Source organism: Pseudorca crassidens, chromosome X (assembly GCF_039906515.1).
Source record: "Pseudorca crassidens isolate mPseCra1 chromosome X, mPseCra1.hap1, whole genome shotgun sequence".
Taxonomy (NCBI): domain Eukaryota; kingdom Metazoa; phylum Chordata; class Mammalia; order Artiodactyla; family Delphinidae; genus Pseudorca; species Pseudorca crassidens.
In genome coordinates, this window is record NC_090317.1 from 113227513 (window position 1) to 113252618 (window position 25106).

General features: G+C 47.0%; 1 protein-coding gene and 1 pseudogene across 1 annotated transcript; one reads left to right on the forward strand and one right to left on the reverse strand.

The window, feature by feature from the left end:
- Positions 1–10997: 10997 nt before the first annotated feature.
- SUPT20HL1 (SUPT20H like 1) lies at positions 10998–13439 on the reverse strand. Its single transcript, XM_067722757.1, has 3 exons — positions 11976–13439; positions 11391–11733; positions 10998–11308 (listed from the first exon to the last, which is right to left on the reverse strand). Exons 1-3 carry the CDS (start codon positions 13437–13439, stop codon positions 10998–11000), a joined length of 2118 nt encoding a protein of 705 aa, XP_067578858.1.
- Positions 13440–16918: 3479 nt separating this feature from the next.
- Positions 16919–25106, forward strand: part of LOC137216725 (ferritin light chain pseudogene) — a 30830-nt pseudogene continuing 22642 nt past the window's right edge.

The following is a 25106-nucleotide window of genomic DNA, read 5'->3' on the forward strand; positions in this document are numbered from 1 at the left end:
CCCCACCCCCATCCCCCGGTGATTCTGGTGTACACTAAATTTTGAGAAACAATAAGGGTATTACCTGCTAGCGAGCCTATTCTGTGACTTGGCTTTGTTCTGAGATGCCACACAGCTACCACAGGCCTGCCCCAAAGCCCTGCGAGTAGTTTATAAGCCCATGGACCTTAATCCTTTGTCAGTCTGCCTTATTCTCAAAAAAGTATTTAAAACGATAAATGCCACTTACAGTATTACTGTGTAGATATAAATCTGTGTTTCTCAGAGAAGAGGATTCGTTTGAGGGAAAGGTCACAACAGGCTGTGTGGGATCTGTGGTCGTGTGAAGGCAAGTGGGGAGAAGCATGGAATATTCCAAACGCCTCCTTTCCCCCTTGATGGAGGTAGATGAGTGGGTTTTTTTTTTAAATTTATAATATATGTATTTCTTTTGCTGCGCCGGGTCTTCGTTGCAGCGCATGGGCTTCTCTAGTTGCAGCATGTGGGATCTTAGTTCCCCAACCAGGGATGGAACCCAGGCCCCCCGCGTTGGGATCATGGAGTCTTAACCACTGGACCACCAGGGAAGTCCCAAGTGAGTGTTTTTTAAATCAAGTTGGTAGAATAGTTCACCAAGATTTGGCTCGACTGGGGCATAAAAGCCCATTTTTACAGTCCACCCATTGTAGCCTATCACTGGGGAGAAATTGAAACTCTCAACCTTTAACTTACAAGTTTAATGCTAATTTCACTTCTTAATCAATTTATACTACGGATATGGATCTAGGGGTATATTTCAAGGACGATGAGTATGAAGCTAAGGTTTAATCTGCAGGCTGCGTTCTCCAGTCCCTCCTTCACACTCCTGCCACATAAACTGTGCTAACCCACAGCTCCAATGAGACCATTTTCCCCCAGTGCCGCCTCCCCAATATTTACCAAATTAACTTCATAGATCTCACCTGGCATTCAAGACAAACCGTAGCTGTTAGAGTGGACCATGTGAAGTTGCCATTTTAACTGGGCAAAAACGGCCAGATAGCAACAATTTCATATGGTTCAACCTGATATTATCTATCTCATATTTAATTTGTTAAAATTCTCTACAGCCTTTTTTTGTTCCCATATTGTAAAGATTTAAACTTCTCAGAATTTTAATGCTTAATCTTGAAACTGCCAGCCCCAGCTGTTGGTGAATAACCTCAGAAAGATAAAATGTACCCTCTTCCCTCACAGGTTCAGAGACACCGTTGTGTGGTGTGAAGCCAGTTCCGCGTCACAAGATTAGAATTGGGAACATTGACTCAAGGATCTGTCTGTCCCCATCTCCTGGCCAGTGTGGAGGTTTGAGTGAAAGGCTGTGGTCCTGTTTTGTTCTCTGTTACTATAAAACTGTCCTTGGAAGTGTTACCTGTAAAGAAATATCTCTCTTAAGATACCTGAATATCAGAGCTTGTTGCTACGTCTTGTAAAATGGAAACTGTAACACCTAAAGGTCTGCAACTATGATTGGTCATGTCGTTTAATGTGTTGCTCTGGTAATAGTAATACTTAAACTGTCAGTTCTGCTTTCCATAAGGGAACAAATATATCTAACAGATTTCTCTGTTAAGTGGAAGAAGAACTTTGGAATCTCTTTCTCTCCCTTTAGGCACGAAAGTGTTATAAGTCCTGTTGTGACTCTCCTGCATCCCTTATGTAAACAGCGGAGTCTTTGTTTCATTTAAATTACCAAGAAGATCCATGATGTGGAGCCAACCTGTCATTTTGGCCTTATCCCTCCCTTCCGCTCTGCTCATACACCATGCTATACACATAGCTATATACGTAGCTCCTCTTCTGCACACATCAGCCTCCACCGTTCCTTAGCTACTGCTGTTCCCCTACTTAGAACACCCTCTTCCCACACCCATCTCAACCTATCAAAATCCAAGCCAAGATCTACCCAAAGGTCACCTTCTTTGTGAGGCCTTCCCCAATTCCATCCAGTAAGATTTATCTTTTTTTAAATTGAAGTATAGTTGATGTACAATATTATATGTTACAGGTGTACAGTATAGTGATTCAGTTTTAAAGGTTACACTCCATTTATACTTATAGAAGATAAGCGATATTCCCCATTGTTGTACAATATATTCTTGTAGTTTATTAATCCCTTACCCCTACCCCTCTTAATCCCTTACCCCTATTCTGCCCCTCCCCCCTCCCTCACCCCACTGGTAACCACTAGTTTGTTTTCTATATCTGTGAGTCTGCTTCTTTTTTTGTTATATTCACTAGTTTGTTGTATTTTTTAGATTCCGCATATAAGTGATATCATATAGTATTTGTCTTTCTCCATCTGAGATCCAGTAAGATTTATTTTTAACAGTGTTTGCCACAGTGCCCTCGATTTATAGTCATCTGCATACTTCCCTTCTCTCTCTGAGTAGGCTTTATTTTTTTCCAATTTTATTGAGATATAACTGACACATAACACTGTATCAGTTTTAGGTGTACAACATAACGATTTGACATACATACATATATATATATATATATATGAATGAATAATTACCACAATAAGTTTAAGTAACGTCTACCACCTCACATAGTTACAATTTGTTTTCTCTGAGTAGGCTTTAATCCCACTGAAGACAGAGAATGCACCTTACTCCTCCTCCAAGAACCGAGCAAAAGGCCTTGCATGCAAGCATGCTCTCAATAATCAAAAGACAACATTGAGGAAGTCTCCCACAACCAACATGAAGGGACATCTTGATCTAATGGACCTGCAAAACAAAACAAAACCAGTCCTCTTCCCCACGGTGGGGATTCAACTCCCCCGCATACCTTGAAGATTCTAGGGCCTGATTCATGGTCACTCTCCAACACTTTGTAACACTTCTTGCTGATTTCTGTATCCACACAGATAGTCCTTTAGGTAGCCTAGCCCCTGGTCTCCTTGACTTCTTCTCTTCCAATGACTGTGTTCACCACCTCCCACAGGCAGACACTCCCGTAGTTTTACCTGAGACCAAAAGCCTCCACAATCACCATAGGCCTCCATAATCTCAGCTTCAAATGCCCCACTCTCCAAACAATGCAAAAACATAACTTCAGAATAACTCTGCTGGGGCTTCCCTGGTGGCGCAGTGGTTGGGAGTCCGCCTGCCGAGGCAGGGGACACGGGTTCGTGCCCCGGTCTGGGAAGATCCCACATGCCGCGGAGCGGCTGGGCCCGTGAGCCATGGCCGCTGAGCCTGCGCGTCCGGAGCCTGTGCTCCGCAACTGGAGAGGCCACAGCAGTGAGAGGCCCGCGTACCGCAATCAATCAATCAATCAATCAATAACTCTGCTTTCTCAAAGGGTATGAAGAAGATTCATAGCCCCAAATAACACTTCCTAAAAGCATCCCCTTTCCTCTCCAACTCTTACTTCCAGTAGAAGTTACCACACTTCCGTACAGGAGCCAGTTAGAGCCCAAGAGGAATCTTGCTGGGTGGGGACAGGCATGAGGGGATTTGTTTCAAAGCTCTATTTGCATAACTCTTTACACAATCCTGAGAGAACGTCACTTTTCCATATCAAAGAATGTCCCCCATAGTGACTATAGGGGTGGAGGGCTAAAGCAGCCCCCCATCCTCCCCAGTGACTTCTTATTCAAGTCTTACAGTAAACTCTTTAGAAAACTCACCCAAAACAGTCCTTTGAGAAATGGTTTCACCAGCCATAGGCCTGTGCCCTATGCCACCGGAAAACGGGAGGGCAAAGCCAGAGCTTTTAAATAGACAAGAATGGGAGAAGGCTGGAACGCTGTGTGTGTGTGTGTGTGTGTGTGTGTGTGTGTGTGTGTGTATGCAGTGGGTCTTTTCCTGTTGTCCCAGAGTTGCTAACTCAAAGCTGGAAACAAAAAGCATCAGGGGCTCCCACATCCTGAAGAAGAACTCCGAACACCCAGCCAACACGTCCTCTCAGAGAGAGTGCTAAGGACTGGTACACGTGGCCCTATCACACCTGGGGCGGTTCCCCGCAACCACCAAGCACCACCCTGTGTAAATACGGGAGGACCGGAAAGGTGAGGGAAGAGAACCAAGGGCTCCCGGTGACAGACTGCTTTCTCTTCGGGCCGAGTGGGAAGGGGAGCAAGGGTGCCCCCGGCTCCCCCAAGCCGAGACGCGTTAAGGGAGAACTCCAAGAGAGCTGCTCGAGAAGAGGGGCAGGTCCGCACGAAGGGAAAGTGGGCATTCAGTTTCCTGCCGGAACTCCGGCTGAGCTGCACAGACCCGGCGGCCCGCCCAGCAGCCTGGGAAGCTGCCGGGCAGGGAATTCTTGCCAGAGCTTAACGAATCCTCCCCGTGCTGCGTGTTGCGTGTGAACCTGGAGTCTGGTGCCCCCTTGTGGTCGAGAGATATCTGAACGAGAGAGGCTCCAAAGATACTGAGGGGTAGTATGCCTGGAAAGAAAATGAGAACCTCACGCCCACCTTGATCCATGACCCCACAGCCTTCAGAGTTCAAAAAAAGGACCTCAGCAATTCCCAAAGCTCCATACGGAGGAGCACAGGGCTTACTTTGAGGGCTGTCCAAGAGATGGGAGACAGAACCTTTAGAAGGGGGTGGGAGTCAGCAGGCAAAGCTGCTCTTCTCTGAGGGAGGCCCTAGGGGAGGAGGAGCCCAGGTGCAAAACCGAACAGCCCCCTGTTCGGAGCCGCCCCCTCCCCCCCCAGCAGATCACAGCATCAGACCTGGAAAAGGACCATATCCGCAGGAGATCTCTGGTCTCTCTGCTCCCCAGACCAGAGGATGCCATGGTGAATTTGTAATTGGGACTGGTCAGCTTTACCAACCAAGATAACCCAGAAAGTTATGAGATCTGCCCAAGGTGTCATTAAAGAATGGGAAAAGGGGCTTGGTGCTGCACTGAAAACAGTGTTTGGAAAAAATAGTTCCATGTATACAGTCCACCACTGTATCCAGACCTGTCAACACATTAGTTACATGTACCCAGGCACAGGACTTCAGAAGAAGACAGAAAATACCATGGACACCACTTAATAGCTTTATTGCCTCAGGCAAGTCCTATATGAGCCTCAGTTTCTTCATTTCTAAGAGGACAGTAATACCTAATAGGCAAGGTTATTAAAAGATTAGAGGCAGTGTATATATAAATGAATAGAAGCTACTATTTATTAATACACGTTTATGCATGTATGGAGCCATGTGTTCCCAGTTTCCTTTGACAAAAGATTTGAAATAGTCTACAACAAAAAGCAACAGAAATAAACAATAAGGAGCAAGGAACGCTGAGATACTAACCATAAATATAAACTTGGCAATTTCTATTTCAAATTTGGTTTTGAGTTTCCTGGCAGCCAAGGTGCAAAAGGAAACCTGAGAACATGTGCAATTCCAGTTATCTGAAAGGAGGAGGGGTACTACCTTTTCGGGGGTGAAAAGCTTTTCTTGTTCCAAATTTCAAAAGCAGTTATCTCAGGAGGAGTTTTTCTACATTGGCTTGTAAATTACCTGAAACCTTGACTATTCTTTAGCATGAGTTTCCAAAGCTTTAGAACTACTAATTAATACAGTAATTGGGACTGGAATGAACTTCTGAAGGTGAATGACCCAGATTTCTACATTTCGGATCGCAGTGGTATTCTGCAGCAATTATTATCCCACAATTCTTCAAATTCTCTCAGATGAGCTCTCCCTAACACATACATTGTAAGATCACACAAAGGGCATTTAAAGTCACCACTTCCACCCCCAAGCAAATGTTTTTATTTGTAACTCATGCAGCAGCTTTAGGCAGAGGACAGATCTAAGCAAAAGCAGAGATGTATTTTTAGATGAAAGAGCTAAACTGAAAGGACTCTTCCCTTTCCAGACCCAATTCAGGCCTACGAAGGCCACATGAAGGCCTATGAAGGTGCTCTCCCCTCAAGACCAAGGTCACATTTCAGGGGTATTAGCGCACGAAGCAAACAGCCTTTGCAAAACGGTGCTACAGGTGAGCTGTCCCACCCCAACCCCAGAGGCATCTCCACTAATCCGCACTTGCTACCACGAGCTCCTGAGGAAGATACTGAAATAAGTTCCTGTCCTCCCTCACCTTTACTTTAATCCCCACATAGGTTTTGCTTTTACCATATGGTAATTAGTTCCAAATCACAAGTGCAAGCACTCACTCTGATTGGAAAATTAGCAGATTTCAAACTCAGGTAATTTGTCCCTAATGAGGAACTTGTTGAACTGAATTTAACAATTAACTTGCACACTCTTTGCTGCCTGCGGCTACGGCAGCAAAGCCAGGAAGAAGGAAGGGCAAGCCGAGGGTCAGGGCCCAGCATGACTTTGGGTGCAAGATGACGGTTAGGATGAGGCAAGGTGTGAAATGGGGCTGCAGGAACATCAGGAACTTGATTTCAAATGGATACATACAGGCAGACCTCGGAGACACTGCGGGCTCACTTCCAGACCGCCACGATAAAGCGAATATCACAATAAAGCAAGTAACACGAATTGTTTGGTTTCCCAGTGTATATAAAAGTTATGTTCACACTATGCTGTATTCTATTAAGTGTGAAATGGCATTACGTCTAAGAAACGTACATACCTTAATTAAAAATACTATATTGCTAAAAGACGCTAACCACCATCTGAGCCTTCAGCAAGTTGCAGCGGTAACATCCAGGATCGCTGATCATAGATCACCATAACAAATACAATAACAATGAGAAAGTTTGAAATATCGCGAGAATTACCTGAATTGTGACACAGAGACACAAAGTGAGCAAATGCCGTTGGAAAAATGGCCCCGATAGACTTGCTTGATGCAGGGTTGCCACAAAGCTTCAATTAGTCAAGACGCAATAAAACGATTTACACCTGTATGGCCAATTTCAAATATACACCAAAGTAGAGAGAAGAAGAACAATGAGCCTCCATATACCCATCACCCAGCTCATGGTCGCTCTGGTCTCATCTGTGCCAAGGAGACCCCAAAGCCAGACAGGGAGGAGGAGTGACCGGAAAAGGAAAGAGCTGATGGTGCATCTCCGCTCTCGAATTCCCTCAGATTCCAAGCTCCTCAGGGTACACGTGGGTTAGGTGAGTTTTAATTCATTGCTGGGATGGCTAGTGCCTCTGCATCGCCATTTTTGAATACAATTAGCAAACGGCTGACCCTTGTTTTCCAGTGACCACTTGACCTCTACCTGCAAGCCCAGGCCCAGGTGACCGCAGATAGTGAGGATTCCTGGGAGCTCTGCACAGCACATGGAACCAGTGTCACCTCTCCCACTCCAACCCTGTGCTCTGATGATCGGCTCCTGCCTTATCTCCAGAGGTACTCTGGTATCCAGATCATGCCTGACGCTCTGTCTCTAGGATCTGCTTTGCTCTTCCGTCCAGAAATGCGCTGATCAACACCATACCATAGGCAGCTGCTGACTACTTGAAACATGGCTAGTGAGACTGAGGAAGAAACTTTTATTTAATTTTAACTAATTTAAATTTAAAAACTGGTACTTAGGGCTTCCCTGGTGGAGCAGTAGTTAAGAATCCATCTGCCAACGCAGGGGACATGGGTTTGAGCTCTGGTCTGGAAAGATCCCACATGCTGTGGAGCAGCTAAGCCCGTGCACTACAACTACTGAGCCTGCACTCTAGACCCCACGAGCCACAACTATTGAGCCCGTGAGCCACAACTACTGAGCCCATGAGCCACAACTACTGAAGCCTGCACGCCTAGAGCCCATGCTCTGCAACAAGAGAAGCCACCACAATGAGAAGCCCGTGCACCGCAACGAAGAGTAGCCCCCGCTCACCACAACTAGAGAAAGCCCGCGTGCAGCAACGAAGACCCAACATAGCCAAAAATAAATTAATTAAATTAAATTTTTAAAAAAACTGGTACTTAATTCAATTTTTGGAAAACTACATTTGGAAGAAGAATCTACATTTTCAACTGTAAATTTTATGTAAAAATCTAAATACAGATCCAGGATTTCTGATGAAAATTTTGCATCCGAATTTAGACAGGCTGGAAATGTCTCGATTTTGAAGGTTTAGTAAAAATAAAAGAATATAAAATGTCTAAGAATTTTAAAATATTGATTACATGTGGAAGTGATAATCCTCTGGATATATTTGGTTAGATAAATTACTAAAGGTAAGTTCTCCTGCTTCCTTTTACTTATTATTAAAATGTGGCTAGTAGAAAATTTTAAACATACAGAACTCACAATCTTTCTTTCGGACAGTGCTGACCTAGAACCAGTGTCCTCTCTTCACTTGATACTGTCCTCGAGGAATATAATCCTGAACCCAAAGCCCCATCCTGTGATCAGAGCCCCAACTCTCTGAAACAGGTTAGGCTGTACCGGCTCCACCTGGATTTTCCTGGATGATCGTCACCTGGATCAGTTCCTCTGCTGTCTCTTGGAGAATTCTGAGGCCAGCCGCTTTCACACAACCACCTCACTAAGTCGTGAAGACACAGCCTGCAGGAAACTAATTTCAGATGAAGTGCATGGATCTGACCTGGCGTAGGGGAGAGACTCCAGGTTCTCATGATACTAAAATCAGTGAAAAGTATATTCACATAACACAGACAGCTAATATGCTCAGAAGGGATCCTGTATCAAGTACCAACCTTGGTGAGGATTAGTACGAGAAAATAAAGACCACCAAATCGTAATCTGAAACAAAGCTGCATTTATTTGCTTGCCTGGGAAGGGAGCACAACGTCAGCTGGTCTCTCCGTGTAGTATCTGAAAGGATGAGAGTGAGGACAAAAAGGGAGAAGGTACACAAAATCTAGTGAGACTCAGAGTTCACTTGTCTGGTCGGCTCCCAAGGCTGAGTATAAACTCCTCTTTGCAATTGGTCATTGCACTGGTCTTCTTTGCAATTGGTCACTTCTTCAAAGTGCAGGCACCGTTCCTAAAGATGTCCAGGGTGGGCTACATAAAGCTCCAATGGGCTCAGTGTCACTCCGCTGGCATATCTGCCATGTTGGCTTTCCTTAACAGGATCGGTAGCACGTTAGTACAGCCGGGTTAATGCAGTAAGAATCACCGGTTACCTGCCTCTTCACTCACCTCTTTTGGAACTGCCAAACTTCCTCTTTTTGGTTAGGGCAAAAGGCAGGGAAACATACATGTGTACTTGGGAAAAATACTTTTATATACACAGGTTGTCCTTCAAAGTTGTAAGAACGAAATACGAGAGGCCTCCAGATACTTGTACAGAACTGTTCATAGCCCCACTATACACAATGGCAAAAGGTGGGAACAACTCAAATGTACATCAACAGATGATGGATAAACAAGATGTGGCGCACACAAACCAGGGAATGTTCCTCAGCCCCGAAAAGGAATGAAGCGCCGACACGTGTGACGATGTGGACGAGCCTCGGAAACATTACGCCAAGCGAAAGGGGCCACACAGAAGAGGTCACGTCGTCTCTGGTTCCATTTTGAGGAAAAATCGAGATGGGGGAGTCTGTAGAGACAGAACGCAAATCGGTGGTTTCCTGGGCTGGGGGAGAGGAAGCTGGGAAGTGAGTGCTGAATGGGTACAGAGATTTCTCTCGGGCGATGAAAATGTTTTGGAAGCAGACAGAGGCTGTGGTCGCACCGCATTCTAAATGCAGTAAATGCCAATGAATTGTACACTTTAAAATGGTTGATGCTTATGTCAATTATACCACAGTAAGAAACGGAAACAGAAAACAGAAAACTTCAGGGGTCTTCTGAGCCCCACTGAAACGAGAAAGAAGGTAAAAAGAGACAGCTGACAGCTGACAGGGACAGCTGACCAGTTGGTGACCACTCAGGGGAGAGGGACTCCACTTCAGAATGTACCAAAGTTGAAAACACTTGAAAGACAAACCCATTTCCAGATGTTTAGATATTTACCTTCTGCAAATAACCCTGGGTTCTCAAAAATGTAAACGGTTTTATAAAGAGAGAAGACAACATCCCCCTTTCACAGCCAGCGACTGCAGCCTAGAGGAGAACAGCTGGGCTCTGGGGGTGGGGGGCACCTTCTAAAGGGCTGGGGACATCCACGCAAGCAAGGGCCCCTAAAGCATGCTGCGCACTGGGAGGTATCCCATGGCCTCAATAGCAAGATGACAAGCATCAAGTTTTGGTAGCGTTAGCTTGTTTTTGTTTTTTTCCCAAACCAAATGTATAAAAATTGCATTTCAGACACTGGTGCAAAAAGCTTTTAAACTAAATAAACAAATAGGAAAGTGCACTCTCTTCCGAAGGACGTTTCTAATCCTTCGTAGGCCGCGGCAGTATATCGTAGGTACACTGAAAGCACCTGTAAACAGCTACAACCTTCCTGTGGCACGCTAACATGGATGGACCTCGAGGACAGGACACTAAGTGAAATGAGCCCGTCACGAAAGACAAATCCTGTACGATCCCACTTCTACGAAGTATCTAAAGCAGTCACACTCAGAGACACAGAAAATAGAGGGGTGGGGGCCAGGGCTGGGGCGAGGGAAACAGGGAGCTGGTGCTCACGGGGATAAAGCTTCACTTTTGCCCGAAGAAAACAACCCTAGAGATCTGCTGTACAGCAACGACAGAAGTCCACTTAACACTACCGAGCTGTACACGTAGAAGGGTGACGCTGCTAGTTATGCGTTAGTAGCATCTCGTTAGAATAATACTAATTTTGACTTGACTGGTGTTGCAGTTTTATTGCTTGAGAGAAATTACAGGCTTCAGGAGTTTAAACTGACCCTAGTTTGGATGTGGATACACTTGAGAACATCGCAATAAAAACAACTGTCAACAGCCACCGCCCAAGCGATGGCTTCGGCGAAACCCTGCCAGTTTAGTAAAGCACTTCCCCGTCTCTATGTAAAAATCATGGGCTTGTGCCTCTGCAGAAAGTTTGTACGTCTAACAACGTAAAAGAGCGACACATTAAAACAAAACCCAAATGCGGGTGAAACTCGAAATGCACTCGGTCGCTGCTCTTGTGTTTTCTAAAGGAGAGAAAATCAGCCAGGCCTCAGGGCTTGGGAACGGCTGGCGGGCCTCTATCCGCGGTGCCCGCGGCCTGGCTGCTGGGCTGCGGGCCCCGAGGGCAAGGCGCGGCGGCGCGGCGGCGCACGTGCACGCTGAACTGCAACTGCGGCCGCGGGGCCGCCAAGGCCCAGCCCGTCTGCTGCGGGGGACTCAGCCCGGGGCTGCTCAGGCCAGAGCCCGGCGGGGACAACACGAGCACCTGGGGCGGCTGGAAGCCGTCCCCTGCACCGAGGTGAACAACCACGGCTTCCTCGGCACGCACGACCGTGTTGGGAACGGCGGCGCCCTGTGAACCTGAAGCCTGTGCCCCCGGATCCTGTACCCCCAGACCCTGTGCCCCCGGAACCTGTGCCTCCGGACCCTGTGCCCCCGGAACCTGTGCCCCCGGATCCTGTACCCCCGGAACCTGTGCCCCCGGACCCTGTGCCCCCGGAACCTGTGCCACCGGACCCTGTGCCCTCGGACCCCGTGACCCCAGTCCTTGGGACGCCGGCAGCCGAGGAGGCGGGGCGCAGGGCCACTGCAGGGGAAGCAGCTGGGGGAGGCGCGGCTGCGGGGCCGGCTGCTGGCTGCTGCACAGGAGCGAACCGCGGGGCAGCTGCACCACAGGAAAGGGTCTGAGATCCGAAGCGTTTTTCTCTGGAGGAGGAGGAGGCTGCGGCGGCGGCGGCGGCGGCGGCGGAAGAGCTCCTGCGGGCAGGTGGCCCGGCTGGATTCCCCTGGGAGCTGGGGCTCTGGTGGCACAGCTTCTCCCCGAGGCCTGACCTCCACGTCTGGGGCCCACTTCTCTGATGACCTTCAGGCCAACGGAGATGACCGTGACCCGGGAGACCGAGGTCGTCTGTGATGAGCCCGCAGTGGACAGGGCAGTGGCAGGAAGCGTGCTAACTGGGCTCTGCTCCACAGAGGATTTCTGGGAAAGAGCTGGTGGCTTAGGAGCAGGGCCAGGAGATGCACGTGCCTGAGAGCTGCCTGCCTGCTGTGAAGTGAGACTCTCACCCCAGGAGCTCCTTCCTGAGTGCCAAGGAAGTCGCATGGGTGGAGGTGGATGTGTGGCTCCGCTGTCGGGCACTGAAGACTGAACCCACCCAGTCTTAGGCTGTTCTGGTTCTTTCCCTGGAGAAGGTTGCCTGAGACCGGCTGAGCCACTGGAGCTGTGTGACATCTGCACTGGACACTGGGTGCTCTCCTGGACCGACTCCTCGGGCCGACTGACCACTCTCCCAGCATCAGACTCTGCCCCGGGCGGGAAACTGTAGGGATGGTTATCTGCGAAGGAGTGGGGGGGAGACAGCTGTCTCTCCCACGTGGCTTCTGTACCGGACCCTTTTCCAGAGGCAAGTGAATTATCAGTCAGCTGCCTGACGGTCAGCCTTGTTGCCTGGGACTGGTAGCCAGCGTCACCTCCAAATGCAAGATCACCTTGTACCTCATGCACTGGCCAGACTGTTGGTTGTGAGTCATCACATCCGACAGACTTCTTCCCTTTAGCATATTTCTCCACGTCCACTTGAGAAGGTACGGCCAAGTCACAGCGTCTCTGTTTCCACATATCTACACAACTTCCTGCTTTAAAAGTTTTGAGGCCGTAATTCCCACCTGTTTTACTTTCTCTTATTCTTTTGCAGGAAGTCAGGGCTCTTAGCTCAGGAGAAGGTGGACGAGACAGCTCCTGCTGCCGATTCAGAGAGGTCATAGAGTACCTCTTGAAGTTCCTTTTCATGGGAAGAGTGTTCATCTTTTGTTTGTTATAGAGCAGTCTGTTTGCAGTGCACGCTACTGATACAGAAGGGTCTAGACACAGTGGTTCAGCCGTAGCTAAGATCAGTTGGCTCTCAAGCAAAAGTTTGTCCTCCTGGGTCCAATTCTGGTTATCGCTGGCTATGGCCTCTACATCCCAGGCTAAAGTCTGCATCGTGGGACGTAAGAGAATATGCCTGCTTTGGTAATGGGGAGCTTCCCTGTCGCTGGACTGCCTGTAGTCCCGTATTTCTGCTATCACACACCCGTGATGAAAAACGTTAACCTGAGACTTTTCCAGGAGACCCACTAAAACAGGAGGTAATTCTTCTGCATCCAAGTATTCGAGCAATTCCCCTTCTTCATAGGGCAGTCGGATGATCTCCGAAGATGATCCATTTTCCCCCTTGAGCATCAGCGAATAGCCCTCCTTTCCTGGGTACAGGTTGACCACCAAACACGGCAACGACTCTCTCCTAAGAAGCTTCTCTAACAGGTTCACGTTGCTTGTTAATTCCTCCGTAACCTCAGGCTCTTTTTCACATTCTTCAACATAAATGTCATAAAGTTTTTCATAGAGAGACTTCTCCCCATTAGATGGGTATTTCCTTTCCGGAGGTCTCTGTCGGGCACTTGCAATGATATACTCCGCACGATCCAAAGCTCGTTCTAGAGCCTGCTCCATTGCGGTACAAAATGGGGGCCCTAATGGAAGAGAAAATGTAAGTGAGCGGATGAACCGGGTGAAAACCCTGTCTGCAGTATCGACAAGCATTCTTGCAAACGCAGCCACTCCACAGTGGCGCGACCAGCCTCACCTCCAAAAGGACACCAAGACACCCGCCCCCGAAGAAGCAGCGCGCAAAATACCTGCGATTTAGGGAAAGACCTAAAGGCGTGCAAGCGGCCACCGCGCTGGATCTCGCTCGCCTCGCGTGGCAGCAGATGACCCGGATGTGAATGTAAGCGATTCTCCGCCCCCCACGCCCCCCACCCCCGCACATCCCCCCGAAGGCGCGCGCATCCGTGCGTCCGCCTGCGCAGATCGTAGGCTCAGGCCTCATCCTTCTATTGCCTCTTAGGCGCAGGCCCGCCCCCTTCACTTCTGGTTTTGGGGTCTGCACTTCCACCAAGGGCTGGGCTTCGCCACACCTTCTTTTCTTATAACTTTGAAAAGCACAAGCAGCCAACAAAATAAAAATCTATCATTTTTCGGTGCGGCTTTAATACGCACCAATTTGCGTGGTACTGCAGTTGCCGGGAAGGTCATGAAAGGTGGTCATTTCTTGGCGATCACTTCACCAAGCATTATTCACTGTTTTGGGAATGTCTTGTTTGTTCCCAGTGGCAGGACTGCTCCTGCTCCTGGTGTCCATCGCCAATTTAACACACCCAAAGAGTCCCCATATAGGGCTTCCCTGGTGGCGCAGTGGTTGGGGGTCTGCCTGCCGATGCAGGGGACACGGGTTTCGTGCCCCGGTCCGGGAAGATCCCACGTGCCGCGGAGCGGCTGGGCCCGTGAGCCATGGCCGCTGGGCCTGCGCGTCCGGAGCCTGTGCTCCGCAGTGGGACAGGCCACAGCAGTGAGAGGCCCGCGTACCGCAAAACAGAACAAAACAAAACAAAACAGAGTCCCCATACGTAGCTCTTGCCTACATGCAGGCTCGCTGTATTCGGTGCAAGCATCAGAATTCTTCATTGATTCTTCCAGTGATCTCCTGCCTAATGGTGTTCATAGAGATGTGCACGTAACATGACATTCTTTTACAGAAGTACTTACCTTTTATTTCTCTAGGTATTTCAGAAAGGGCTTTATAGTCTTTTTCAAAGTGTGTGGTAGGTACCTTATATCGTCTAAGAATTCCATTCAGGATTGTTTGTTTTAAAAGGTGGTTTGCATCTGATAGGTTTGAGAACTGTTGTTCCAGGTGACGGCAGTACAGTTTAAATGGTTACTCTAACTGTAGACCATAGCTACAGTCCTAGTGGTGGTTTGGAGTGGTATGATTGAGTCCTAGGTAATTTACGGGCCATTGTTTTCCATTAATATTGTTGCCTTGCAATCTGCCAGCCTTTTTGGACAGGTTTTCTCTGTTTTCTGTTTTCAAGAATCTCTTGATGTTTAGGTGTAGACATAATGATAATACAATATTCATAGTGAAGTCACAAATGAGAAGAATCCAAGATAAACTGGTGAAATTCCTGAATTACAGACTACTATAAAATAAATGTGTTTTTCTAACCAATAGCAATTATGATAATTACATATTACAGTAGATACAGTCTACTGAAATAGGATTAAAAACTCCTTGACTAAGAGTTCCTTAAACATGTCCCTCGTTCAGCAATAGACAAGAATAATTTTCTCCTGGCATATCAGTTGTCTTTGGGCAAATGTATACAGTCGTCCCTCGGTATCAGCGGGTGATTGGTTCCAGGACACCCGCCCGCCCCCGCAAGGATGCTAAAATCCTCAGATGCTCAAGTCCTTACAGTAGGCCCTCCATGTCCCCATCCCTGGTTCTCCCTCTGCAGATCTGATTATATTTGATCCGTGGTGGGTTGAAACCGCAAATGCGGAACCCGCGGATATGAAAGGCCAATGTGAATACTTGTGGATGCCTCGGGGGGGCTTGAAATCGGTTTAGTTTCTTAGCTCCTTAAAAGCATCCTTCCCTGTCTCTCTCTTTTCCCCTCCACATGCCCACCTTTAGGCTAAGCGTAAGACTGGATAGTTAAACCATAGTTTGCTATCCAGTCATCCAAATAGCCAACTTTAATCAAGCCCAACTGAATGAGGTGAACAGGAGCTCTGACCCTCACTCAAAGCACTGCCTATCCTTCCAACTTGAACAGATGAACTTAGCTGCCTGCCGGCCTCTTGCAGGCTTCTCACCAACCATGATCCCCTTCACCTTCTGTCCTCAGGAATTTGCTGTGTGTTGGGTCTGGAGAAGTACCAGTCTGGGACAGTATTCCGTTTAGGTGGAGAGGCTAATTAGAAAGGGAAAGCTCTGCTTTCTTGGGGATCTGAGGTAGATTCTGTTGGAGGGGAAGTGGCACAGTGGACCTGTGTTGGAGTCAGGTTATCCTTCTAAAAAGTAAAGTCCAGGATTTCTGGGGGCTGCTCCCAGCCTGCAGACCAGGCCTGGTAGCTTCTCAGCATGACAGAGGAGGAGGGCTGGGGCTAGGGTGAGGCAAGCAGGAGCCCAGGGTGTAGGGTGCAAGGAGACAGCCACCCTCGGCTTGTGCAGGTCCCAACAGGGCCGGCGCCCTGGGTGCCTGGCTTGCTCACCTTGCCCCAGCCCCGCAGACAAGGCCCCTCACCACCTGGCGCCTGTCTGCTCCCCACCTCTTTCCTCTCCTCTCTTTCCTTTGCTTTCTGTGCTCTGAGCATAGTCACTGGGCACCGACAGGCCCACCCCTTCAGGGCTCTGTGCCCTCTCTGCTTAGTCACCTGCCAATCTCCACCCATCACCTCAAATATCCCTTCCTGACTTCCAAGGAGCTCGCCTCCTCGTCTCTGCTGTTCTGCCAAAGCACACGTACCACACGCCGTATCAGAGCCAGGCTTCGCATCGGAAGGGAATCGAGCGTGTGTTTGCACCGTTCTCCACACCCAGCCTCTGGATTCTCTGAGGGCAGACACGATGCCTTTTCCGTCTTTGTCTGGTCACCAACTTGGTCATCACTTGGCACAAAGTTGGCACAAGAACGAAGGAACGATTGACCCCCTGCTCTAGTTACTTTACTTCAAGACTCGTGTGAAGAAACATTTCATCCCCTCTTTAGCGGTGAGAAAGGCGTCCCGAGCTGGGCCTTCTGAGCGTCGTGCTGTAGTGCGCCAGGGCGTCTGAGCCTCGGCACTAGCGACATTTGTGAGGGGGCGTGTTCCTGTGCACCGTAGGGTGTTTAGCAGCACCCCTGGCCTTCCCCACTAGACGCCAACAGCACTCATCCCCCGTTGTGGTAACCCAGAACGGCTCTAGATATTGCCCAAGAGGCCTTGCGGGGGCAAAATCATCCCCCTGGTGAGGAACCCCTCCACTACCCTGCTCTGTAAGCCATGGGCTTGATCCAAATGCAGCCCCTAAGCTGACATCCCCGGGCACCCCTCTCTCAGTAGAGAGGTGCATCTGCCCACTCTGTCATGGGATGGGCGAGATGCTCAGTTGTGGTCCTGACTGTGTCTTCGGTTGGGCTCCCCAGAAGCAAACCCTGACAAGAGGATTCGCGTGCAAGGAGTTTATTTGGGAGCTCATCCCGAGAGACACCGGTCAGGGGAAGGGCAGCTCAGTCAGGGATGGGGAAGAAGGTGATCAAAGGCAGAGTCATGAGCAGAAGGCCGCTGTGGACAACCGGTCCCTGCTGGGGCCCTTTGGGAGACAGTACGGAGCAAGCTCAGGTTGTTCTAGCCTAGAGGCAAGGAAGCTGGGCTGTTTCTCCATCCACTCCTCTCTCTCATTTGACTGACGACAGTCCTGAGGGCATTATTTCCCATCACTCTGGGTTGCCACATGTGAGAGCCACCCATGCTCCTGTGGCCTGGGTGCCCTCAGAGAGAGCGTCAGGAGTGCTTGCAGTAATACTCAGTCCTCGTGTACAGGATGGCAAGTACCTCGGGGAGATGGGCAGGGCCCCGGCAGCATGGGCTACACCTGTGGCTGAAGAGCCATGGAAGAATGCGGCCATTCACTCTTGGTGATGGAGACAGTGTGCTCTGTAATATAGGTGGGCGTGTGGAGACGTGAAATTGTACTCCATCCAAGTGGACGGGGCGATTTCACGTGAGGTTTTTGTCAGCTACTACAGCCCACGATGCCAACAGTGGAGAGTGTAGCCCACGCCTTACTCTTCCCCGGGAGGACCCCCAAGGCAGTCTGGCCACACGTGCGCTGGGTGAGGCTCTGTCCCTGGCTGTGCGTGTATTCCGGTGAGCTTTAGCTGGCCAGACAGTGCTTACCATGGCTCAGCACCCCCTGCACTTGAGCTCCCTAATTGCCTGCTCTTTCCACAGCACGAGGTTTTTTGAAAATGTTCTCAGTGCACACCATCTTTGGAGCCTTCTGAGCACATCAACGAGCACGCTGGCTGATTCTAAGGAGTCCAACTGCTGCCGTCCCCTACAGCAGCTCGACAGAGATGCACATGCTGAGAAAACCCATGGCCAGAAAAGACATGCTAGAGGAGGCAGAGAACTGAATTAATTACAAGATAATTAACCTAATTTACAGTAGTCAACTGGTTTGTTACACATTCACTGAGTGGAGCATGAAATTTGTTTTAGTTATAATGTACATAGAGTAACAGTTACCATTTTCAGTGTACAGTTCCGGGAGTTTTGAAAAATTTTGTCAACCATGCAGCTGTCATGCAACTGTTCCGTCATGCAAAAAAATTCCCTCGTCCATATTTGGAGTCAATTCCTCCCTCACCCAGAGTTCCTAGCAACCATCAATGTTTTTGTGCCTATATATCACCTTTTCCAGAATGTCACATAAATAGAGTCATAAGTCATATAGCTTTGGGAACCGGCTTCCTTAACATACCTACATTTAAGGCTCATCCATGTTGTTTCTTTTATTATTAGTTTGTTCCTTCTTATTGCTGCATAGTATTCCATCGTGTGGTGGTACCAGCGTTTGCTTACCCATTTAACAGTTAAAAGATATTCTGGTCGTTTCCACTTTGGGGTGATTATGAACAAAGTCAGTGTAAACATTTGCAAATAAGATTTCCTGTGAACATAAGTTTTCATTTCACTTGCGTAAATATCCAGGCATGGCAATGTTGGGTCACGTGGTAAGTGTGCATTTAACTTTATAAGAAACAGTCAAACTGTTTTTTAAAGTGGTTGTACCATTTTGTGTCCCCAACAGCAATGTTTAGAGTCTCGGCCACATCCTTGCCAGCACTTGGTATTGACAGGTTCGTTTTGTTTAAAAGCATTCTAATAGGTGTCTAGTGTATTTCATTGTGGTTTTAGCTTCCATTTCCCTAATGACTAGTGATACTGAGTACCATTTCCTGAGCTTATTTCCATTTATATGTTTGTTGATGTGTTTCTTCAAATAGTTTGCCTATTCTTTATTGGGTTGTTTTCTTATCATTGAGGTTTGAGAGTCCTTATACGATCTGGATACAAGTCGTTTAGGAGATACGTGTTTTGCAAACATTTTCTCCCAGTCTGTAGCTTGTCTTTTCATTCTCCTAACAGTGCCTTTTGAAGAGCAGAATTTCTTAATTTTTACGAAGTCCAATTGATCACTTTTTTCTTTTCTAGGTTATGCTTTTTGTATCAGATCTAAGTAATCTTTGCCTAACCCAAGGTCACAAAGCTATTCTCCTGGGACTTCCCTGGTGGTGCAGTGGATAAGACTCTGTGCTCCTAATACAGGGGGCCCAGGTTTGATCCCTGGTCAGGGAACTAGATCCCACGTGCATACTGCAACTTGAGTTCGCATGCCACAACTAAGGAGCTCGCCTGCCACACCTAAGACCCCAGGCAACCAAATAAATATTTTATTTTTTAAAAAGGGTATTCTCCTATTTTCTTCTAGATATTTTATAGCAGTAAGCTTTATATTTAGGTTTATTATCCACTTTGAGTTCATTTTTGTATAAGGTGTCAGGTATAAGTCAAGGTTCATTTTTTACATATGGATGTCCAAGTGTCCCAGTATCATTTGTTGAAGAGATTGTCCTTTCACCGTTGAACTGCCTTCCCACCTTTGCAAAAAATCAATTGACCATATATGTGAAGCCCTATTTCTGAACTGTCAATTCTGGTCCACTGATCTATTTGTCTGTCTCTGTGCCAATACCACTGTGTCTTAATTACGGTAGCTTTATAATAAATTTTGACACCAGGTAGTGATAAAGCTCCAACTTTGTTCTTCTTTTGCACAGTAATTTTGGCAATCCTAGTCCTTTTGTCTTTTCATACATTTTAGAATCATCTTGCCAATTTCTACAGATTGTCAGGTCTAAACTGTAGTTCCACTAATTATCTGTGTGCCCTTGAGCAAGTTACTTGATTCTCTTGTGCCCCTGTTTCTTCATTTATAAATTGGGTTGTTGATGATGATGATGGCTACTTCGTTTAATTGTTTTGAAGTTTAAGTGACATAACCCATATACACCATATCCGTAGAAAAATTCCCGGGACATAGTGAGAACTCATTAACGGTTAGCCATTTTTTGCCTCACCACCACCCTTCCGATTGCCTTTTCTTTTATTTCTTTAAGACAGTGGGGCCCCATGGTGAGGACAATGGACTGGAATAGGGTGAGACTGATGGCAGGAAAAACAGGTTTGGAAGTGACTGCAATATCCCAGTGGCAACTGATGAGGTCAATGTTAGTGAAGATGTGAAGGAAATACTTGAATCACTTCTCAGGTAGATTGAGCAGGGCTTGATAAGTAATTGGTTATAGGAGTTGAAAACAAGGAAAGTTGAATTTGACTCAGAATCGCTAGCTTTAAGAGATTGAGTGGCTTGTGGCAACTTACATGGTATCACATATAATTCACAATCTTTTGGGGGGGGTCAAGACTGTAGCAAGTTGGGGAATGGTGGCCTTCTTTAGACTGTAAACTGCCACAAGAGCAGGGACTGCTATTTTTGCTCACTACTGCTTACCTACGGCATAGCTACAATGCCTTGCTAGGTACTCACAGTAGACAGAATAATGCGCCCCCCCAGAGATGTCCAATCCTACTCTTTGGAACCAGTGACTATGTTACCTTCCAGTGCAAAAGAGACTTTGAGGGTATGATTAAGCTATGGAGCCTGAGATGAGGATAGTATCCTTGACCCTCTGGGTGGGCCCAATATAATCACATGGGTCCTTCTAGGGGAAGGAGGGAGGGAGGAAAGTCAGAGAGAGAGAGAGAGAGAGAGAGAGAGAGGAGATTGAAAGACGCTTCGCTGCTGGCCTTGAAGATGGAAGAAAGAGCTATAAGCCAAGGAATGCAGATGGCCTCTAGGAGCTGGAAAAGGCCAGGAAACAAATCCTCCCTAGAGTCTCCAAAAAGGAATGCAGCTTTGTCAACACCTTAATTTTTTCTTAGTGAGATCGATTTCAGACTTCTGCATTCCAGAAATATAAGATTATACATTTGTGTTGTTTTAAGCCACTACATTTGTGGTAATTTATTATAGCAGCACTAGAAAATGAATATATGTTTTATGTGATAGTGTTGAAAAATCGTGAAGACCTGTATACTGCTGCCTGTAGTTTACTGAATCCAGGTTTGTAGAACCTCATTCCTCTCTAACAGGAGTACCACCTGGTTGTCTAATATCTGATTAAAATCGAGGGGGAAAAAAGATGTACGAAAAAGATGCATGCAGCCTTTCCCAGAACATCTACTGTCATCCTTTAATTTTATAAAATGCTTTGTTTCCAAGATCCCAAATGTCAGAAACAAGTAAGAGGCTTAGCGTCTTTGGGGAACGCAGAACGAACCCAACCAGAACAATATAGTGGTAGGAACTTAGGCTCTGAAACCAGGAAAAACCAAAACCAAGAGGCATATTTTGCTAACGGGGCTGTTTCCAAGTGCTTCTCCCAGGCCACTGCTGATTGCATCGTGGAGGAAGAGGCCACCAGCTCCCCATTTTCCTCTCAGAGGACTGCAGGGGAATGTTCCATTTCTGCAGGCCTTTTGGCCTGGTCACTTTCTCAGCACATACACTGCCAACCCCTTTCTGACCTCAGTTCACAGTTTACACTCAACAAATCCAGCTCCCTGCCCCGGGTGTAACCAGAGACAGGGATAACCCCATGACGTAAACCTAGATTATGTAAACTGAGTTTTTAATGTAAACAGAGATCACCTGTTCTTTAGCTCTGTTTAGCTTTATAGAATTACAATGGCTAACAGTTGCCGTGTACGGAGTGTCTGCATGCCTTAATCTCTCAAAGCCTACTATAGTCTCAGTTTTACAGATGAGGAAATAGAGACCCAGAAGGTTTTAAAACTCGTCAAAGCTCAAATAATTAGAGCAAATCCAGGAATATATATGGTTTTTCCTAGAAGACAAACTTTATCTTTCCCCTGAAATTAAAATGTGCTGCCTAGAAGCCTTTGGGCTTCCTAACATTTATATGGAAAATGGCAGATACTCTATCTAGCAAGGACTTTAGGAATCATAGCATCTATTTTTTTTCCCTATTTCTAATTCTTCCCAAGGTGAAGCATTTATTCAGGTGAGGCTTACAGTCCATCAGAGCCTCAATTAGCAGAACTTCAAGACACTGGAAAGGGGAACATCACAAGAAAATGAGCAGATCCAAAATGTATTCATTCCCAGGAGACTTATAATGAAAACAACATTCAGGATCAGGATCTGGAAGCAAAGCAAGATCGGCATCATCATACAAAACTCAGTTACAGAGCTTCCCTGGTGGCGCAGTGGCTGAGCGTCCGCCTGCCGAGGCAGGGGACACGGGTTCGTGCCCCGGTCCGGGAAGATCCCACATGCCGCGGAGCGGCTGGGCCCGTGAGCCATGGCCGCTGAGCCTGCGCGTCCGGAGCCTGTGCTCCGCGGCGGGAGAGGCCACAACAGTGAGAGGCCCGCGTACCGCAAAAAACCCCTCTCCCCCCAAAAAAACTCAGTTACATCCACTATACCATACCTGCTGAGGTCAGAAAGTGGGCTCCTGCTACCACTTGGAAGCCTTTCCAAGGACAAGGGCTAAAACCAAAACCTTTCTCATGGGAACCTACTGTATAGCATGGGGAACTCTGTTCAATACTCTGTAATGACCTATATGGGAATAGAATCTAAAAAAGAGTGTATAGATGTACGTGTATGACTGACTCACACTGCTGTAGAGCAGAGACTAATACAACATTGTAAATCAACTAGACTCCAATAAAAAATTAATTAAAAAAAAAAACCTTTTTCATTATCCACAACGCTCTAATCCCTAAGCCAGTCCATAGATTGCATGTTTTTACAAGAATTACCAAATATAGCTCAGAAAATGGAAAGTATGCTTGGTGCTCAGAAAAATAAAAATATATTTGTGTATATATATATATATATATATATATATGTGTATATATTTTACAATTTTATAAATGCTAAAACTCCATATTTAAATATTATTTAAATAGCATATTTAATGCTATTTAATAGGTTTTGGTATATATATAATGTTAATTTTTGGTAACAGGTTTTGGTATATATAATGTTAATATTTATATAATACATGTATATATTAAAATTATGTGTATATTCAAGGTCACCACATTACCTTACCCAAAGAAGTCCCTATAGACAAAGTACCTCCGACTTAGTCATCCTACATTTTGAAAAGAGTAAAAACTTAATATATTTTTAAAAGAAAAAAAATTGTCATCAGATCCATTTTAATATGGCTGACTAATGTTACTAAATATATAACACTGTCTAATACTAAATTACAGTTGAAATGCATTACTAAGAAAAGATGATAACCCCAACTATAATTTTAGTTTTGTCATATATAAAAGCTAGATACGACTCCCGGCCTACATTTTTCTGGAAATATCGTTCGTTATCTGTTCATCTGTCTCAGAGAGTCAATGCCTTGTGCCATCGCCATTTTGATAACAATCTAGTGTCTACAAGGCCAAGGTATGACGGTATCGTCTCTTGTAAGAACCTCTCACATCCGGTGTGACACTTAAACTCTAAGTGTAACCCAAGCCTTAGCTCCTCCCTACTCTCTTCAAATGTGATGTTCTTTTCTATCACGTTTGGAGAAAAAGGGGTTTGTCATCTGACTGCTCCAGAGTCATTCAGTCGGCACCTCCTTTTCTGCTTTGCGAGCTCCTGCTCGGGGCCACCCCAGGCAGCCTTTCCCTCCCCTGTAACGATGCTGTCATGGAGCACGGAGGGTGGGCCACATGCTCTATGGTGGCCTGCCCTCCATTCCCCCACGACGGCAGGTGAGAATGTGTTTAAGACTTTACTGACCAGTTGGGGATAACTTATTGGTATTACAGGGTAGAAAGTACTTTTTAACTGGATGCTAAATATGAATTCTCTCATAGTGCAAAGGAAAAGAACAAAGGACATTAAACACTTCATTGAGGAGGGTGGGGTCCTTGTGACGCGACATCCCAGTTCTCGGCCTTGCTGCCAGGCCCACTCTCCTCTGACCCTTCCAGAGAGAGAGAAGGAGCTCCCTTCTTCAAATGTGTTCAGTGTACAGTTTTCACTCCATTACAGGAAAACTCCACTCACTCTCCTCAGGGGTTAGCACTGTGCTGGGTTGATCATCTTCTGTGGTGGGCACTCTTTGGGCCCCATCCAGGCTCCTCTCCAGGCTTCCGTGTGCTTTTGCTTCTAATGGTCTAAAGTTGAGACTCTTTGATCTGCTTTAAAGAGCCAGGGACAGGCAGGCACAGGAATGTGAAAGCCCCGCTCCCTGGCCTGAAGTTGGGACAAACTCAGAGGCGTGACATACTCCAGAGCTCCCCAGCAGGGTCTGGCTGAGGCTGGCTCTTCACCTGAGATCACACCCTCAGGGTTCCTCCCCTTCCCAGTCCCCCGCTTCTCTCACCCCTTTAAAGGTCTCCCTGGAAGCACTTACTTTAAAAAAATCACTCTCATACGAATCCTCACCTCAGGGTCTTCTTCTCGGGAACCAACCTAAAGCAGCACCTTTCTACCCATTTTTAAGTGTAGTCAAAGGCTCCATAATTCTCAGGCAGTACATTCCCAAAGTGCAGCAGGACAGCCCAGGGTCTCTGGTGTGATAAGTCAAATCCTTTTGAGTTCTCTCCCCAACAGTGTGGGATGAAACTGCGCCACTTTACCGCTCCAGTCCCCAGTGGGTAAATGCCGGGCAAAATAAACATCTGTCCCGAGGACAAAAAAATCATTCTCAGCAACAAAGTTAAATCCAATTAAAGAGGACAAACTTTCCCCAAAGCAATACAACTTGCAAAGAGGTGCTCTACCCAAAATTAGATTCTGTAATTGGCCAAGCTGATTCTCTTCCCTTCTTCTACCTCCTGCCCGGTTGCCAACCATACATAGGAAGTAAGTCCACCGCGTGCTGTTGTGAAAGAACAAGCCATCTACGCTGAGAGCCATTTTTAGTAATACGACGACTCCACAGGGGCTTTGACAAAAAACGTCTCTTTTCTCTGGTCCAGTGATTCTCAAACTATGGTGCCAGGACCACCAGCAGCAGCATCTGGGAACTGGTTAGAAGCACAAATGCTCTGACCCCCGCCTGACACCTAGTGAATCAGAAGCTCTGGGGTTGGAAGCCCTCCAGGAATTCTGAGGCATGCTCGAAGCTGAGAACCACTGCTTCGGTCAAGTCAGGCATCTTCTGTCTTTAA

Excerpts from the sequence above, each read along its gene's own strand:
- SUPT20HL1 (XM_067722757.1), bottom strand. The coding sequence starts at position 13,439 with ATGGAGCAGGCTCTAGAACGAGCTTTGGATCGTGCGGAGTATATCATT. Across the intron at positions 11,734-11,975 it reads AGCAGGCAGGCAGCTCTCAG|GGGAATCCAGCCGGGCCACC; the intron begins GCACGTGCATCT and ends CCCAGCTCCCAG. Across the intron at positions 11,309-11,390 it reads TACAGGATCCGGGGGCACAG|GTTCACAGGGCGCCGCCGTT; the intron begins GTTCCGGGGGCA and ends CACAGGCTTCAG.